The sequence below is a fragment of the Dipteris shenzhenensis genome, chromosome 7 (genome assembly GCF_047967505.1).
Source record: "Dipteris shenzhenensis isolate YYH24624 ecotype China chromosome 7, Dip_SZ_1.0, whole genome shotgun sequence".
NCBI lineage: Eukaryota > Viridiplantae > Streptophyta > Polypodiopsida > Gleicheniales > Dipteridaceae > Dipteris > Dipteris shenzhenensis.
This window is the reverse complement of record NC_141602.1, coordinates 19,762,815-19,779,347: the sequence shown is the minus strand read 5'-3', so window position 1 is coordinate 19,779,347 and position 16,533 is coordinate 19,762,815. Positions and strand designations below refer to the sequence as shown.

At 40.9% G+C, this 16,533-nt stretch overlaps 1 protein-coding gene across 1 annotated transcript; it reads left to right on the top strand.

The window, feature by feature from the left end:
- The first annotated feature begins 1,865 nt into the window (after positions 1 to 1,865).
- LOC147900064 (transmembrane 9 superfamily member 2-like) lies at positions 1,866 to 15,834 on the top strand. Its single transcript, XM_087376761.1, has 7 exons — positions 1,866 to 2,230; positions 3,091 to 3,131; positions 3,242 to 3,809; positions 3,983 to 4,120; positions 4,224 to 4,380; positions 4,459 to 4,943; positions 15,358 to 15,834. The coding sequence occupies exons 1-7, from the start codon at positions 2,097 to 2,099 to the stop codon at positions 15,575 to 15,577; spliced, it is 1,743 nt and encodes a 580-aa protein (XP_087232887.1). The 5' UTR covers positions 1,866 to 2,096; the 3' UTR covers positions 15,578 to 15,834.
- Positions 15,835 to 16,533: the final 699 nt, after the last annotated feature.

Genomic DNA, 16,533 nt, shown 5'->3' with positions numbered 1-16,533 from the left:
TCGGAGGTGGGACAAAGTGTGCATAGGAATGTAAAGGTAGGCATTAGCACAAAAAAGCAACCAACCAAAAGTAGTTGGTCAACAAAATGAGGATTGGCATACTGCAATCCACAGGTTTCCACAATGCTAGAAAGAGCCCAAACCACTAGACCAAAGCAGGGTTTGTGAAAAGAGACCCGTAGTTTAGCACAAAATTTCAGATTGGCTAGCTGGACTACAATCAATGGAAATTATCTAATAAGAATTTTAGATATTTTAGGTATATTGCTAGTCAATTACGGTTTGGAATTTCAAATTTGCCAAATTGATTACCTTGTGAGCTTTCATCCCCGTCCTAGAACACTGGACCAATCTATCTATACTATATATAATTGATGTTGTTCGCTCTCTTTATACATGTTTCCTTCACAAAGCTTGGTTAAAGAAGAACGAATAATCCAAGTGAAAGTTCTAGGGAGAGCCAGGAATCTCCCCACCCTCACTGGCATCCGTGGCTTCCATCCCATTGCAACCTTGTATCTTCTCTTACCCTCCCTTGAATCCCTTCTTTGGATTCCATTTCCCCCATCCTCGCAGCTTGGATTGGGCCTCTACCCCATGGAACGCAACATAGAAGGTCGAGCAGGAGCAGGAGTATCTCCTGCTAGTGAATGCCTTACCTCTCTCTTCATTGCTTCCTTGGACCTGACGGGCGGTTGTCAATCCCATCCCCTTTGGCAAGCCCCAGATTTACTGGAATTTTACCTCTCTTTTGAGGTTTGAGGAACATACTTGAATCATGATGCCCAAGTGCAGGTTGTGTGAGTCCCATATCGTGTGAGGTTTGAGGAACATGTGGATCTCGATGTAGCGGCAACAACAAATGCTACGCGGGTCCCCTACTAGTGTGTTGAAGTTGAGTACATTTTAAATGGCATAATCACTTGCAAACGGTAACATATAATGGCATCTTTCAGATTCGTTCGAAAAAATTGAAAAAACATATATCATCTTCATAAAATGTTTATTTTGTGCGTAGTACTACTCACAAAAAACATGCAAAATTTAGAACATGATTAAAATTCAAACAGTTCCATTCAAAAAATTAGGGTGAAAAATCCAACTCAATATTTGAGAAACATGGCAATATACAATACACAATAGTTTTTTTTTTTGGGGGGGTTTTTAATATATAAGGACTTTTGTTCTTTATGTTGAATGCTTGTGAGCTGATCATCCCTGATTTTCTTTGGCATGATCAAAAGATCAATAGGGAAGGATCCTGTGATCATCTCCCTTCTTCTTCTCTAGCATGATCATCCCTAGTACCCTACTGATTGGTGATCCTCTCTGGCATGATCAAAGGTGAACTGTGTGAGGTTTGAGGAACACGTGAGGAGGAGGAGGAGCAACAACAATAAGCTGGCTGACTACTAGGATGGTGTAGTTATGAATGGCTTTAAAATGAGAGAGAGAGAGAGAGAGAGAGAATGTTTTTTTGGCCGGCCACCATAGGGAGGCCGAAGTGAAGGCGAAGGCGAAAAAGGCCCTTTTTTATTTTTTTTAAATCACGATTTTCTCTTGCTATTATTCTCCTCCACATTTACAGGGCCCCTCTCTCTCTCTCTCTCTCTTTGTCTCCCTCATCCCTTTAAATTCATCATCTGCGCCCTCTTTTGCTATTTGGATCTCAGGCAGGACTTATAAATGATTAACTTGGCCAGCACTAGAGAGTTTTACTCTACAATCCATAGTTGAAGCCATGTTGCACATTTACTCTACAATCCATGGTTGAAGCCATGTTGCACATTTTAAGCCGTTAGATCAATTGGCCTATTACAAGCTACTTGGGAAAGCATTCTAGTTTATTATCAATTCATCTTGTTTTTATTTGGGGGTTGGGGCAAGTACTTTCTGTATGTTGAAAATGAGGTGATGAACCGTGGTCAATCTTTGAGGTTCCAATTTCTGTTGATGGTTGATCTTTGGGAGCTGCAAAGGTCTGTGAAGCTGTGGCATGTTTTGGCTATGGCGTTTCTCAGCTCCTCTTGCTGATCCCCCTTTCTTCCCTTTTGCCTTCCCCGATCTGCTTCTGCTCTGCCCTCTCTCTGCTCGTCATGGCTGCCCTTCCTTTCCTCCTCCTCCTCTCCCACTTCTTCCTCTCCCTCGCCAGCCCTTCCGATCACAAATACGCTCTCTCTGCCCCTGTCCCTCTTTACGCCAACAAAGTCGGCCCCTTTCAGAACCCCAGGTAATGCCTTTCCCTCTTTTTTCTCTCTGGTTTTGTCTGTGCTGGGGCGTGTGTGTGTTTTTGTGTGAGAGACAGCCAGCGAGCGAGCGAGCGAGAGGTTTCTTGCCATTTCTTTTGCCACATCTGTCAAAATGTGCTTGCTTCCTCCTCCCTTCTTTACGGGTACGCTCAGATTGTTGTCGATGCGAGCTGTCTAGCTTTTCTTTCCTAGCTGCACACAATTAGGTGCGTGATCCGTTGCCTCGGAGAAGATTTTCACGTTTCCTTTTGGAAATCACAGTCCCGTTAGAAACGAGGCCGCCGTTTTGCTAAATCTGTGGTACGGTTTTTAATCGTATCATCGGATGCCATTACGAGATCGGAGCTATTGCTATGGGGGTGTGATTCTTTTGGATTCTAATTTCAGGGGTTGAGGTTCCTAGATCTCCATAACTGCACCCTAGTCATCACCTAGTCGCTGATGAGCTGGAAACGTTCGAACAATTTTTTGGCCTGCCACAGGGAGGCCTAAGTGAAGCCTAAGTGAAGGCGAAGGCATTCAGAAGCGAAAATGGCCATTTTTTATTTTTAAAAAATCACTATTTTTTCTTGCTATTTTTCTCCTCCACATTTTCAGGGCCTCTCTCTCTCTCTTTTGTCTCCCTCATCCCTTTCAATTCATCATCTCCGCCCTCTTTCCTATTTGGATCTTCGGCAGGCCTTATGAATGATTTATTATCATTCACCTTGTTTCGATGCTTAGATTAGATGACAGCTTTATTCCATGTGGGAATCGGAGCTTATGTACTTCTGCTGGTGTTGTCTTTTGTTTTAATTCGAGTTTGTTCAAGCCTTCTCACTGTTTTGTGGACCTCATGCAGTGAGACTTACAGATATTTTGATCTGCCTTTCTGCCCTCCAGGTATTTATTCTATTCTTCCACGTTCCGCATGTTGTAAAATGTTATAATGTAAAAATCGTACAGGTGATGTTATAATGTTAACAAGTGTTCTTTGCATTTCGAAATTGCAGCTCAGGTGACTGAAAAGAGGGAGGATCTTGGGGAAGTTCTCAATGGAGACCGTATGGTGCATGCAAGATACCAATTGAATTTCAGAGAAGACAAAGTTTCGAAGAGTCTCTGCAAGAAGACGCTCACAAAGGAAGAAGTTCGAGTTTTCCGAGAGGCAGTGAAAAAAGACTATTACTTTCAAATGTACTATGACGATCTGCCTATCTGGGGTTTTATTGGAAAAATAGATGAACAAGACATGAAGTACTTGTTATACACACATGTGCACTTTGAAGTTCTTTACAATGAAGATCGGGTGATAGAAATAAGTGTAGCAACAGATCGCAGTTACACAGTGGATATAACAGACGATAAGAAGGTAGAAGTTGAGTTCCTCTATTCTGTCAACTGGAAGCAAACAGATAAGCCTTTTGATCGCCGCATGGAGAAATATGCGAAGTATTCATTTCTGCCTCAACATCTGGAGATCCATTGGTTTTCTATCATTAATTCATGCGTGACAGTCCTTCTTTTAACGGGTTTCCTTGCCACCATATTAATGCGGGTCCTGAAAAATGACTTCATCAAGTAAGAGTCCTGGCTGATTCAGTTGTGACATAGCTCACTGATTTCAATCACTATGTTTGAAATTCATGTGTGTTTGCAATCGTAGAATCTTTCTGGAAGTAATTGAAATTCATTTGTCTTCTTGTTTGAGGTCGTGAGGTTTAAGGTCCTATTTGTGAACTGCTGCACTCAAGGTATTCACGCGATGATGAGACAGCTGAGGACCAAGAGGAAACGGGCTGGAAATATATTCATGGAGACGTTTTCAGATATCCTTCGAACAAGTCATTGTTCTGTGCTGTGCTTGGAAGCGGCACTCAATTGCTTGCCCTGTGAGTGTTGAAATTCTGTGAATAATTGGATCTGTATGTGCTTTATCAAAAGTCACTTGGTAGATTGTATATGGTTTTATTCAAGTTGAATTTGGACTTGCAGTGCCATCTTCATATTCATGCTGGCTCTAGTTGGTGTTTTCTACCCTTACAACCGAGGTGCACTCTATACCGCACTTGTTGTGATATATGCTCTCACATCAGGAATTGCAGGCTACAGTGCAGCTTCCTTTTACCAACAACTTGAAGGAGCCAATTGGGTGAGCTGACACTCAGTAGTTTCCTATTGTCCTTCAGTTTGTCATTGGATTGAAGCTGAGCAACATATTGTTTTGCAGGTCCGCAATGTGTTGTTAACTGGCTGCCTGTTTTGTGGTCCTCTTTTCTTGACATTTTGTTTCTTGAACACTGTTGCAATTGCCTACAATTCTACTGCAGCTCTCCCTTTTGGTACGATTGTGGTTATTCTTCTCATTTGGACCCTTGTGACTTCGCCTTTGTTGATTTTGGGAGGGATTGCTGGTAAAAATACCAAAGCAGAATTTCAAGCTCCCTGCCGCACTACGAAATATCCCAGAGAGATTCCTCAGTTGCCTTGGTACAGAGGAACAGTTCCACAGATGGCAATGGCAGGCTTTTTACCATTCAGTGCAATTTACATTGAACTGTATTACATTTTTGCCAGTGTCTGGGGTCACAAAGTGTACACAATCTACAGCATCCTTTTTATTGTTTTCATTATTCTGATCATTGTGACAGCGTTTATCACAATAGCCCTTACTTATTTCCAACTTGCTGTGGAGGATCATGAATGGTGGTGGAGGTAAAAATCTCAACCTATGCTCTCCCGCTTGTTCCCTCTCCCCCGCGCTCCCCCCTCCTCCCCCCTGGCTTTTTCATTCTTTTGTCCTATGCGTGGTAAAATGTTGCTCTTATTTTCAAAGTTGCCTCTGCTGTCATGCTTTCTGTGCCTTGGTAGAATTGCTACCATTAGATTGGAAAGGGCACGTGGTATCAAGGAAACAACCTCCTGACCAGCCACTTGTTTAAAAGAACTCATACAAATACAGGTGTGGTCAGTAAGTGTGTGCACAAGGACTAGATAAATGAGAAAAGTATGTCAATCATCCATGGAATAAAACAGGCATGTAACACCTGAGATTAGCCAAGGATGTAACAAACACTGGTGAAAGCTTTCTCAGCTATGAAGGTGAATGAAGGGCAGATGAGAGAATCCACAAGACCGGTCTAAGGTTTCAATTGACCTTTTCTTTCAATTAGGAGATCATTTGTACTTTTACAAAGATGCAAAATAGGGTTGCAAATACGAAGCTGAAAGAAAGAAAGACAATAAATCAAGCTGCCTTCCAAGCTGAAAAGGAGGGAGGGCAGCACAGACTGAAGAGTCTCATCCAAAATGGCTTTAGCTCCTCCTCAAAGTGAGTTATATACCCCAATGGAGCAGGCCTAGGGCCAGCCTCTAGATCTCTTTTTATGGTCTGTATACTATGAGTTCGTTTTCTTCGCTACCCGTTTAGCTCTATCTTCTCCTTTAGAGCTCGCTCCTTCCCTTTGTACCTCCACCTTTTGCTTGCTTCCATCTTTTGCAAGCATCTTCATTGTACCTTTGTACGAGTAGGAAGCATAGGGCAGCTTGAGGCCGATCACAATTGTTTAAGTGTATGGGCCACAAGTATCTTCACATATTGGTTTGGAGTTACAAGGAGCTATTGCGCTCCTTTTGAGCAACCAAGTTCATGGACAACAGCCTTGTGCAATTTTTTTCCCTTCAAGAAGATTACGTCACAAGGAAGCACCAATGCCACACAAGCTTCCTTTTCTCCTTGCGTTTCGTCTTATTGAATTTGGGGCTTAGCACACAGACCCTCATGGCATTGTTTTTGTTTAAAGTAGAGGCGCTACTCACAACCAGTATGGACTAGAAGCATAGCGCAACTTCAGGCCAATCACAATCATTGATTGTATGGGCCACAAGCATCTTCACATATCATCTTGAAGCTACAAGAGAACAGTGGCCACACTCCCTCATACTAGTCTATAGCAAGTAAGTTTGTGGACATCAACCTTGTGCAAGTGCTTTCCCTTTAGGAGGATTTTGCTACAAGGAAGCTCTAGCGCCACACATGCGTTCTTTTCTCACTGTGTCCCGCCTTATTGAAATTGGGACTCGTCACTTAATGTATGGACTCTCGTGGCATCCATTTTGTGCAAGTAGAGGCTCAGCTCATGATCCGTACGTTGCTTGTCATGATCTACCATTGCATGCATCGCTTCGGCCACCGCTCACCTCGCCTCGACAAAAAGTTGTCTTCACCATTGTTTTCCTAAGGTTTTGAGTTGCAAGACCTAGGTGATTAGGTCTAGTTAGAATTAGGTAGATTGAGCTAGGTTAGGTGTCTTATGTCTTGTAGGTGTCTAGGGTGTTCTAGTGTTTTGAGTGGCTTACAATTCCACTTTGAGATGCTTTTTTGAACTTAATATTCTAGACACTTGTTTCGGATTGCTGCATATCTCTGGGATCCTACATCCCATTTTCATTTTTGAATTTCTTTAATATATGTTGGGTCTCATGGGCGTTCCATTTCAAGTTTGGAACTTAGCTTTCAGACTTGCTTTCAGAGATTTTTCAATCTTTGGCTTCTCCCTACTCTCCTCTTTTTTGATATCCCCTTCTCAAATCTGCCCTATCCCCTGTTCTACAATTAATTAAAATATTGTATTTTATTCCCTATTTATTTAGATTAGAATATTTGCTTAAACTAAGAGATATTTACATAAATTAAGTTTAAGAACTTGTTTTTATCTTTTTAGTGGATTTTCATAGTTCTGTAGCTTTTTGTATTTTCTCTTGTTTAGATTTGGGGAGCATTCTTGTTTCATGTGCATTCTTGCATAACTATCTCCATTTTCCACGGTAGCCAATGTTCACTTTCTTCATCTTGTTGCTTCTTCTCAAATCAGGAGTTGTTTCCAAGGATGCTTGTGTACCTCTAGCATCTGCAATCTACCCCTACTGGCATCTCAATCTACTCTAGGCACGTGTTACTTGCAACCCACATGCATGTTTCTAGGTGCAACTTGGATTCTAACCTTGTCTACTCGATGCTTGCGTAAAGTACATAGGTTTTAGGGCATTGTTTCATAATTCTAGCCTTACCACACTCGGCAAATGCCTATTCTTACATGTTTCTAGCTCCTATTCATGCTAGCATTGACTATGGAGATGATATTTTAACTGTTTGATGCACCTAGGTACCATCTAGACCTATGCATTTGATTATCCATGAAACGTGAGCTCTTTTTAGATGTGATATATTTCCTTATTGAAATACTTCCATATCTTGTTGGACAATGTATAAATTTATGCAAAGGAAGTAAGCAAACATACCAAGGATAAGCCTCAAGATAAAATTTGTACAAAAGATGTAAGCAAACATACTAAGGGATAAGACACTCATGCTAGTAACCTCTTCAATGGGGGTCGATATGCAAAGGGTAGACTCTAGCAAAGAAGTAATTGCCTTAGTAAGAAACATATTGCAATTGCTGGGCAATTAGGTTTAATTTTAACAATAACCAAATAAACACGAGGATTTGCCTGCATTGAAAGGTTTCACTCGCTGTTTAAGCTTGGCATCATTCTTATGAAGCTTTGCCCCTAAAATACATAGCCAGGTGCCATGGTGGCTCTCATGGGCTGCGAAGATGTCTTGTATCTGTGTTTGTCAGGTTGTCTCTCGTTGTGGCGGGGGGTGTGGTCTCCATGATCGGTCCCCTTTGAGTAGAGCTGGGATAGGGTGGACCATCGTGCGTGCTCTGGTCAATCTCAGTATCGTGTGTAGTCTTTGTCCATCGCTCCCCGTCATCTCTTCCCGTTGATCCGTGCGGTCCTCATGTCGAGTATCTCCTCCTTCTCTACTCCACATTATCATGGGGCTACTGCAATAAAGTCTCTCTGTGTTGTTGCATCCCCATCAAAAGGCCAACACAAACTTGGTCATGAAAGTGGATCAGTCGGGAGAAGGGCTCAAAACCATGTCCCTCCTGAAAGAGACAGTGGTATTGTCCTCGAATCTCATAGTAGATTGGGCAAGTGCTTAGGAAGTGCTTCTACCTTTGCTCGTGTGCATAGCTTGCATATCCTCTACTCCCTAGCTGTGCTTGTGGCTCTCCGTGCCCGACCCTCAGTTGTTGGGACGAGATCTACAAATGTCTTATGGCAAACCTGTGTGTGAGACCCGTCCGTTCTCCAACTACTAGGGTCTGATAATCACCCCATCCTTTGATACACTCAAGAAAATAGTCGCAATAGAATTAGATCTTGGTGGGAACTCTAGGATCCCCCCAAGGCCGCGATGTGTGGAGCTGGAGTAGATCCAACCGTATGATATGGTTGATCTCATCTCGTGAGATCTAGAGGGACAGGGCATCCAAGTTGTATTTGAAGGGGGGAGCTTGTCCTTTTGACTACCATTGCTAGCAAACCATCTGGATATGCTTGCGTACCAGGCCGTGCGAACCCCGCTCTCGGCTAATCGTCTAGATGGTTTGGGCGCAGAGGAGCAATGGAAGCGTGTACATCACATGTCAACAATACTTTGCAAGGAAAAATGAGAGGCTTCAAATTCACCAACACTCACTAGCTGCTATTTTTAAGCATTGGTTAGCATATTGGTAGTCTCACTTACAACACTCTCTCTCACAATAGCTCAATGAAATGAGAAGTACAAGATGCAGAATATCATGAGGAAGATATTTCAATGTTCAAAAGGCACATAATCAACAGAATAAGAACCACCTTTGACGATCTAGAGGTGGAAAGGGGCAAGTGGTTTAGACCAAGAATCTCAAGGGAGGCAAGAATTTGTAAAATCTATCCTACAGGGAAATAGAAATGATACCTCAATTTTGCTTTCTAGTAACTTAAAAGACCTTTTCATGAAAGGCACGAAATTTCGATTGTACTCTTTTAAAGAGTCTTGCCTTTTAAAAGCTATCGATAAGGGAATCTCAAAGTTTGTTTTGCAATTATAAGAATGTTTAGGAGTTCAAAATACCTTATCAGAATGGAAAGGGAAGATTTTGAAGAAAGTCGCTTTGAAACTAGAAGAAATGCCTTCGGTTAATTGCTCAAAGCAAAGTAACCTTCTTTCTAAAGACGATGAAACTCTTCTTCGAGAATTCCATAGGAATTTTGTTATTTCTTATATGGACAAATGTTCCAGTAACTTTGTTTTTATTTGCAAAAAGTTTTACTTAGAATGTCTTTTGAGAGAAGTGAGCTCGTCTGCCAAAACTTACGCCCTTGCCTTAGTTTCTCAAAAGGATTTAATCTCAAAACACTAGAGTTTTTGCAAGTCTTCTAGGTTTGTTTGCAATCCAAGTATCCCTTTTCTTTGTGCTGCTTGGAAGTTCCACAAAACTTCAAAAAAGCCAAGGTTTATTGCAGCTGCTTGTGAGACTATTTTAACGGATGTCTCTAAATGGCTAAGCTACTACTTCAAAGCCATGTTGCCTAGTGTCCATGAACTTTGGTGGGACTTATTTAAATGACACTGTAGAAGTGATTCTTGTTGTAAAATTTTTTAATTCCTCTCGAAGCATTCGGGGAAAAGAGTCTCCTATTCTCCTTCAAACCTTTGATTTTACCACGCTTTACACAAAGATCAAGTTGGAAGACCTGAAGTTTATAATAAGAAAGCTAGTGGCTGAAGTTTTCAAGGTGAGATTTGACAAAGATAGATGCAAAGTGCTAAAAGTTGAGAAAACAGCCTTATGCTTTGACTTTTTGTGCCTAAAAAATAAAGATCATGACATTGGTTCTGAAAAGAAAAGATACACAAAGGTAGTAAGTGTTGAAGATGTTTGCTCTTGGATAGATTTTCTTTTAGATAATATTTACATCACATTAGGTGATTCTTTGTTTCAACAAATTATAGGAATCCCCATGGGCACTAATTGTGCCATCTTTTTAGCAAACCTTTATCTTTTCACTTATGAATTTGATGCAACGTCTTATTTCTATCAATACCTACCCTATCATTTTACATAAGCTTAGCCAAGCTAGGCGTTTTATAGATGATTTATTTGTACGAGATGTTTCTAACTTTCAAGACTTTACATACAAAGATGCTTGTGCTTTTGGAGAAGGAATCTATCCTCATGACTCTTGTGAACTGAACTGTACTTCAAGGGGGGATTCTTGTGTTTTCTTAGATCTTAGACTTTCTCAATCTACCATAGGATTAGAGGTTGATATTTACGATAAACGTGAACAACTTGAATATGGTGGTTTACACATTATAAAAACGCCTCACATTGACTCAAGCGTTTCTGATTTGGCAAAATATGGAGTCAATTCCATAGATTTTCCTGCCTTTGTACAACTAAGGAGTCTTTTATCACTCATTGTAGTAATTTGATCACTTTACTATTACACAAGAGGTATAATGCAAGGAAAATAATCAAAAAAGTACGCACAATCTTAGATATGAAGCCTTTTATCTATGGTGTATCGGCCTTAGGAATGTTTAGAATGATTGAACATAAGCTGAAAACAAAAAGCGGGGAGCTAAATAGCTCGTGTTTCTTTTAGTTTCAAAAGAGAGTTTGATTGAGTATGCTTGTGCTTTCTAAGTTATGATTGCAATTTTGCCTCTTTGTAGGAAGCAATACATAAGAGTAAAGGGTCCATTTAGCTTTTTATGTTTTAAATAAGAGAGAGAGAGAGAGAGAAGAAGAAGAAGAAGAAGAATGTATTACCGTCCTCTGGGGGCCGAGAAACCGACCCATGGGACCCATGAAAATCACAATACAAGTGTCTCCCTTCTTTTATGGAAGGGGTAGGAAAACAACTATTCTGAAATACATTGAGTAATACAACATTCCCGATATTGAAGAATCTTGGCAATAAAATTGCCCAGAGTGGCTATATGGGTATGTGAAAGCAAGCTTGCGAGGGTGTCGTGTTCCTTTGTAATGTTGTTAAAGTCCCTCCTTATGCATGCATATCGTGGGCATGTAAGGAGGACATGTGCCTCTGTCTCTACTTGTTCTTGGTCACATAACTTGCAAAATCTTTGTTCCCTTGAGACATCTCCCCAAGCACCTTTCTCTACCTCCAAAGTGTGTGATCGGGTGCGGATGAGTGCAATACTTCTTCTTGCATTTGCAGGTATGGGTATAGTTATGTACTTTTGTGCATTATCTTCCTCCTTGGAGTAGGTGTCCCAATAGATGGGATTGATATGTGTACAATAGTACTCATACTTAGCCCTTTTCTCAGCTGATTGCCATTTTTGTTGCAATATTCCCAACAAAGCTTTATGAAATGCCTTCTCATCCATTTCCCCGGATGACATCTCAAGGTAGGATGTTACTCTCCATCTTTGGAACCATCTTTGAATGTCTTGCCACCAACCAGATGATAACATCTTGCTTTTGTTTGTCTTTTGAGGCCTTTTACTTGCTTCCCATGCTTTCATTGGTAATCTCTGCCACCCCATGTTCTTGACCTTCTTCACATATTTGAAAACCCTTCGTAGTGCTCTCAGTTCAATGGGCCTTGTACCAGTCTCAATAAGCATGATTGAGTACGGTGTAGTAATTTTGACTCCTAGATGCCGTCTTAGAAATGATTTCTGTATTTTTTCAATATCATTCCATTTTGATGCTGAGATGCTTCCTCCCCATACTTCTACTGCATATAGCACTGTTTGCACCACATATGCATCAAATAGAATCCGTTTGATGCTCCATCTCTTAGTGTCACTATTTCTGCAGTCATTTTCAAAATGATAATACTTTCCCCACCCAGCATCTATCCTTCTATGGACACAATCATTCCATCTATGATTTGCTGGCACATCTATTCCCAAGTATTTGAATGTGTTTACCCTCTCAATTTCCTGCTCATTGAACATAATACTTGGGGTGTTTGCAGGCTGCTTTGTTTTTACTATCATCATTTTAGTTTTGGTGGCATTTACCATGAGTCCACTCTCTGCACAGAGCTTGTGTAGAATGGGCATCATCCTCTGCATACTTTCTGCTGTGTATGAGAAAAAGACAACATCATCTGCATATAACAACAGTAGTACGGTGTATGCACATATTTCAGGGCCCTCTAGCTGCTGCTCTTGCATCATTTCTTTGACCAACTCCTCCAATCTGTCAATACATAGTCCAAATAATGTTGGTGACAAAGGGCAACCCTGTTTAACCCCCATATTACTGTGGAATGTATTTGACAATCCGTTTCTGCCTTTGAGTTGGCAAGTTACCCTCTCATACAATCTGAAAACTGCTGTTTTTAAGTGGTTTGGCACTCTTAATTGGTCCATTCTTTCCCCCAACTTGTTTCTAGGCACTGTGTCAAATGCCTTCTTGAAATCTATGAAGCAACAATAGAGAGGCTTTCCTTGCAACAATAGAGAGAGAGAGAGAGAGAGAGAGAGAGAGAGAGAGTTAATTCCAGTTTTTTTGGAAGATTTTGTTTTTTGTTTCTTGACTTGCTTGTTTATTTTTGCTTAGTCACCTTCTCTCTCTCTTTTTTTTTGGACGTATTTTAGTAAGCACAGGGTTTGCCCAAGAGACTCCGCGGGTCTTTAGAAACCTAGTATAGCTACTTATGCTTGGGCGCTGATGACGACATAAGTGTTGCTTTGCTTGCTAAGTATGTCTTCCTTTTTTTGTTCATAAAAGTTTTTGTTTACCTCTTTTTTCTTCTCTCTCTTTTTTTTTAATGTGTAGATTTTTGGTCTTTAGAATAACAAAAAATCTAAATTTGTATGATTGGACTTATTCTAGTCTTACAAAGGTATATATATTTAAAAAAAATGAAGAGCACACACTCCTCCAGTAGATTAGACCAAGAATCTCAAGGGAGGCAAGAATTTGTAAAATCTATCCACAGAGAAATAGAAAATGAAGAGAACACATTTCTCCATTGTAGAGCACACATGCATATCAAGGAAAGTACTGAGAAAAGTAGAATAACAATGCCCTCTTTTAGGAGACGTCTTGAGTCGTCAGACCAAACAACCAGGTACACATCTGAAATTTTTTGGGACACCACAATAAAATTCTGGACATAAAAGGTCGGCTGGCCGCATATTAACCAATAAGGAATTTTCAGAAATTGTATTAGATGCATGCAAAGAGCTAAAATCGCTTTGTAGTATGCTACTATCAATTTGATAGTAGTTTCCAATGCCATAGATCTTGTAGGGTCTCGAGCGGACTTTACGACAACCATGTCATATCATCTCTCTCTCTCTCTCTCTCTCTCTCTCTCTCTCTCTCTCTCTCTCTCCCCGTCTGCTCTTTCGCTCCCCTCCGTCTGCTCCTCCACTCTCCCCCATCTGCTCCTCCGCCTACTCCCTCGTCTACCCCCCCGACCTGCTCCCCCCCCCGGTCAGCTCTCCTCCGCTCAACTCACATCTCTTGCTCACCACCCATTTGCAACTCTTGTCCCACCTGCAGCGACCGCCAGTAGCCGCTAGCTGCCAGTCCCCCTAGTCTCGTCGTCAATAACAAACACCCCCTCACCTAGTCTCTTCAAACAGCAAACTAACCCTAATTTCGAGTTGGGCTAAATCCTTAACCCAACCCCGGGGTTAGGCTCAGCTAGAGGGATGTACAGACAACCAATTATGGACTGGCCTACCCTCTGCTCCAAGTCCCCTTCAACTCCTTAAACCTCCATCAGGACTCGGTACTCTACAGTGGCAGCCATGACACCCTTTTTGTATGCACGCAATTACCAATAAGAAGGCTCAAAACGACCCATCCTTGGGTAACAGGATCGGATTTTTTATCTGCAGCAAGTAGTGAGAGAGCTATGATTGGAACTGACAGAAGTAAAGGTTCGACTTCACATTCTGGAAGGGCCTAGTAAGGAGGCAGTAATTGATGAGGCTGTAAAATCTTGTAAGGATTCCCCCCCTACCCCGCAGCTAGTCTCTACAATCAAAGATCTTGTTCACATTTAAGTGCAAACTGCTAAGAAGGAAGTGATTGTGGAAGTGGACACCAAAGCAAGTAAGTTTGATACTCAAGCAGAGATTAAAGAACACGAAGCTAGATGTGATAATGTACTGAAGATTAGAATAGGGGGACTCCCAGAATATTGGTATAAAGAGGACACATATACTGAAATATTGACAAAGATCAAAGCAAGCTTGCCCAACATTGAATGGGCGATGATGATGAGTAGGATGATGACGACTTCAGGCCGGGTTCTATTATGCACTATAAAGGTCATGCAATCCTTCCATTGAAGTCAAAAGATATGCGGATCAAGCTTCTTCGACAATCTCACAAGCTGAAGGGTACCAAAGTATGGATAGTTGAGGAGCGTACAGTTGTCATCTGATACACTTGCTGCTGGCATGTAGTTAGAAAAAAAAAGCACAGGGAGTGGAGTTTCATGGCCTGTATTCCTCAGCTATGGCAACAGAATAAGCCTATTGGATGCTTCACTCTAAAGGCACTTAAATATTTGATGGATTTTCCAATGTTTCCTGGCTAATTCAGTTTGTCCCCTTGCGGAGATTGCTATTGAGGTTGGTGATTTGATTGTGATCGTAATAAGCTTACATCATCAGGAAAACCTGTTTCATACAGGGAGTCTAGGGATTCTCTCCAGTGGAGCTGAACAGCCTGCTTTTTTTATAAGTTTCGAAAAAAGAGTAAATTGAGTATGCACGTGCCTTCTAAGTAAGGATGCTTTGCTTGCTAGGTGTGTCTACCTTTTGTTTTTCAAAATTATTTTTTCCTTATTTCTCCTCTTTAGTTTTCTCTTTTATTTTCATTGTAGAATTTGGACCTTAGAACAACAAAAATTTGAATTTGTGCATTCTAGTCTTACAAAGGTATATGTATATTCTCTCAAGTTATTCTTCTTCTTAGCTACAGGAGATGTAAAATTGCTAGTGAATAGTCTTGAAATGTTTTTTTTTCGGATGATAGCTACAGCCAGGAAATGGGTGGTTGTCTCCACTTTTTTGTTCGGGTTCTTGTTGGGTGGTAGCTCAGATTATAGCTCATAATGTCTTGATGATTTTTAGTATGCAAGATTCAGTAGCTCGCCCTGATTAAGGAAGAAATTTGACATTTCGTTTACATCTTATGCTTCCTTGAAGTTTTAGCGACATGTTTTGAAGCATTGGATTTTTTAAATAATAACTTCCATGTTGATTCTCATTTTCCTGCAGGTCTGTCTTGTGTGGGGGCTCAACCGGTGTCTTTATTTTTGGCTACTGCTTCTACTACTATTTCGCACGCTCAGATATGACTGGTTTTATGCAGACATCTTTCTTTTTTGGTTATATGGCTTGCGTATGCTATGGATTTTTCCTCATGTTAGGAACTGTTGGATTTAGAGCCTCCTTACTTTTTGTCCGCCACATATACCGATCTATAAAGTGTGAGTGAAAGGACTGTCTTTTTGGAAGGTGACAGGGTGGTCTTGAGACAAAAGAATGAGGTTTTTGTATGATCAGAGGTGATTCTTCTGATTCTTCTCAGCGGGAAGTTTAATTGGAAAAGTGAAGCACTGAAGCTTAAATCAAGGCAATTCCCTTCTATCAAGAATTTCGCCATGTTGGTGGGTATAAATTTGTATCTGTGAGAGCAAATTACTTGGTACAATATGGTCAATGGCATGGTTATGCAGGGCTGCATGAGCATAAGCATCAGCCTTACAAAACAGGAAGCCATCCAATACTGGGCCACATGCTATTTATTGTCTTGGAAGGTCTCCTTTCAATATTAGTAAATCATTCTCAATGCACAGGACTATCGTAATTGAAATAAGTAATTTGGTGAGTCTGGTTTTTATAATTCAAGTTTGTTATATTGGGTGCATGATTGTGTGTGTTTATTAGCAGATGCTATGCTAGAAACCCTTTTGAATCAATCAAATCATGTCTTAAAGTTGTTTAATGGGACATAGTCATGCAAGTCTTGCAGGTTTGTGGATATGCAAGGGAGTGCATGCACCTAGATGGGGATTTATGGAATCTCTGGATGATGCAAGGTAGGAACTTTCCATTTGGGGGTTTTCTCATGTGACTTCGAAAGGTGAAGAGCATACAAAAGGTTATAATCTGCACTTTGAACTATTCTGGTCCTGTTGATCTAACTGGAAACTACTGATCTTCCTACCTCAGAATATGACAGAAACTGGCTCTGTATATGCAATGCTCATGTGTGGGTTTGTGGGTGTGAGCATACATGCATACAATGGTCTAGAGCCACGATTTGGCCCGATGTGGGGATGTGAGATTAGCTACTCCAGGATGTTCATGGTGAAGGGAAGGGTTCTTTACTAGTGGATCATTATGGTGAGGTTGTCCATTTGCTTTGATTGATGAATTTGAGCATTTGTC

Bases quoted from the DNA above. Each gene is read 5' to 3' on its own strand.
- LOC147900064 (XM_087376761.1), top strand. From the start codon at position 2,097: ATGGCTGCCCTTCCTTTCCTCCTCCTCCTCTCCCACTTCTTCCTCTCC. The intron at 3,132-3,241 runs GTATTTATTCTA...TCGAAATTGCAG, and splicing joins TCTGCCTTTCTGCCCTCCAG to CTCAGGTGACTGAAAAGAGG. The intron at 4,381-4,458 runs GTGAGCTGACAC...ATTGTTTTGCAG, and splicing joins AACTTGAAGGAGCCAATTGG to GTCCGCAATGTGTTGTTAAC.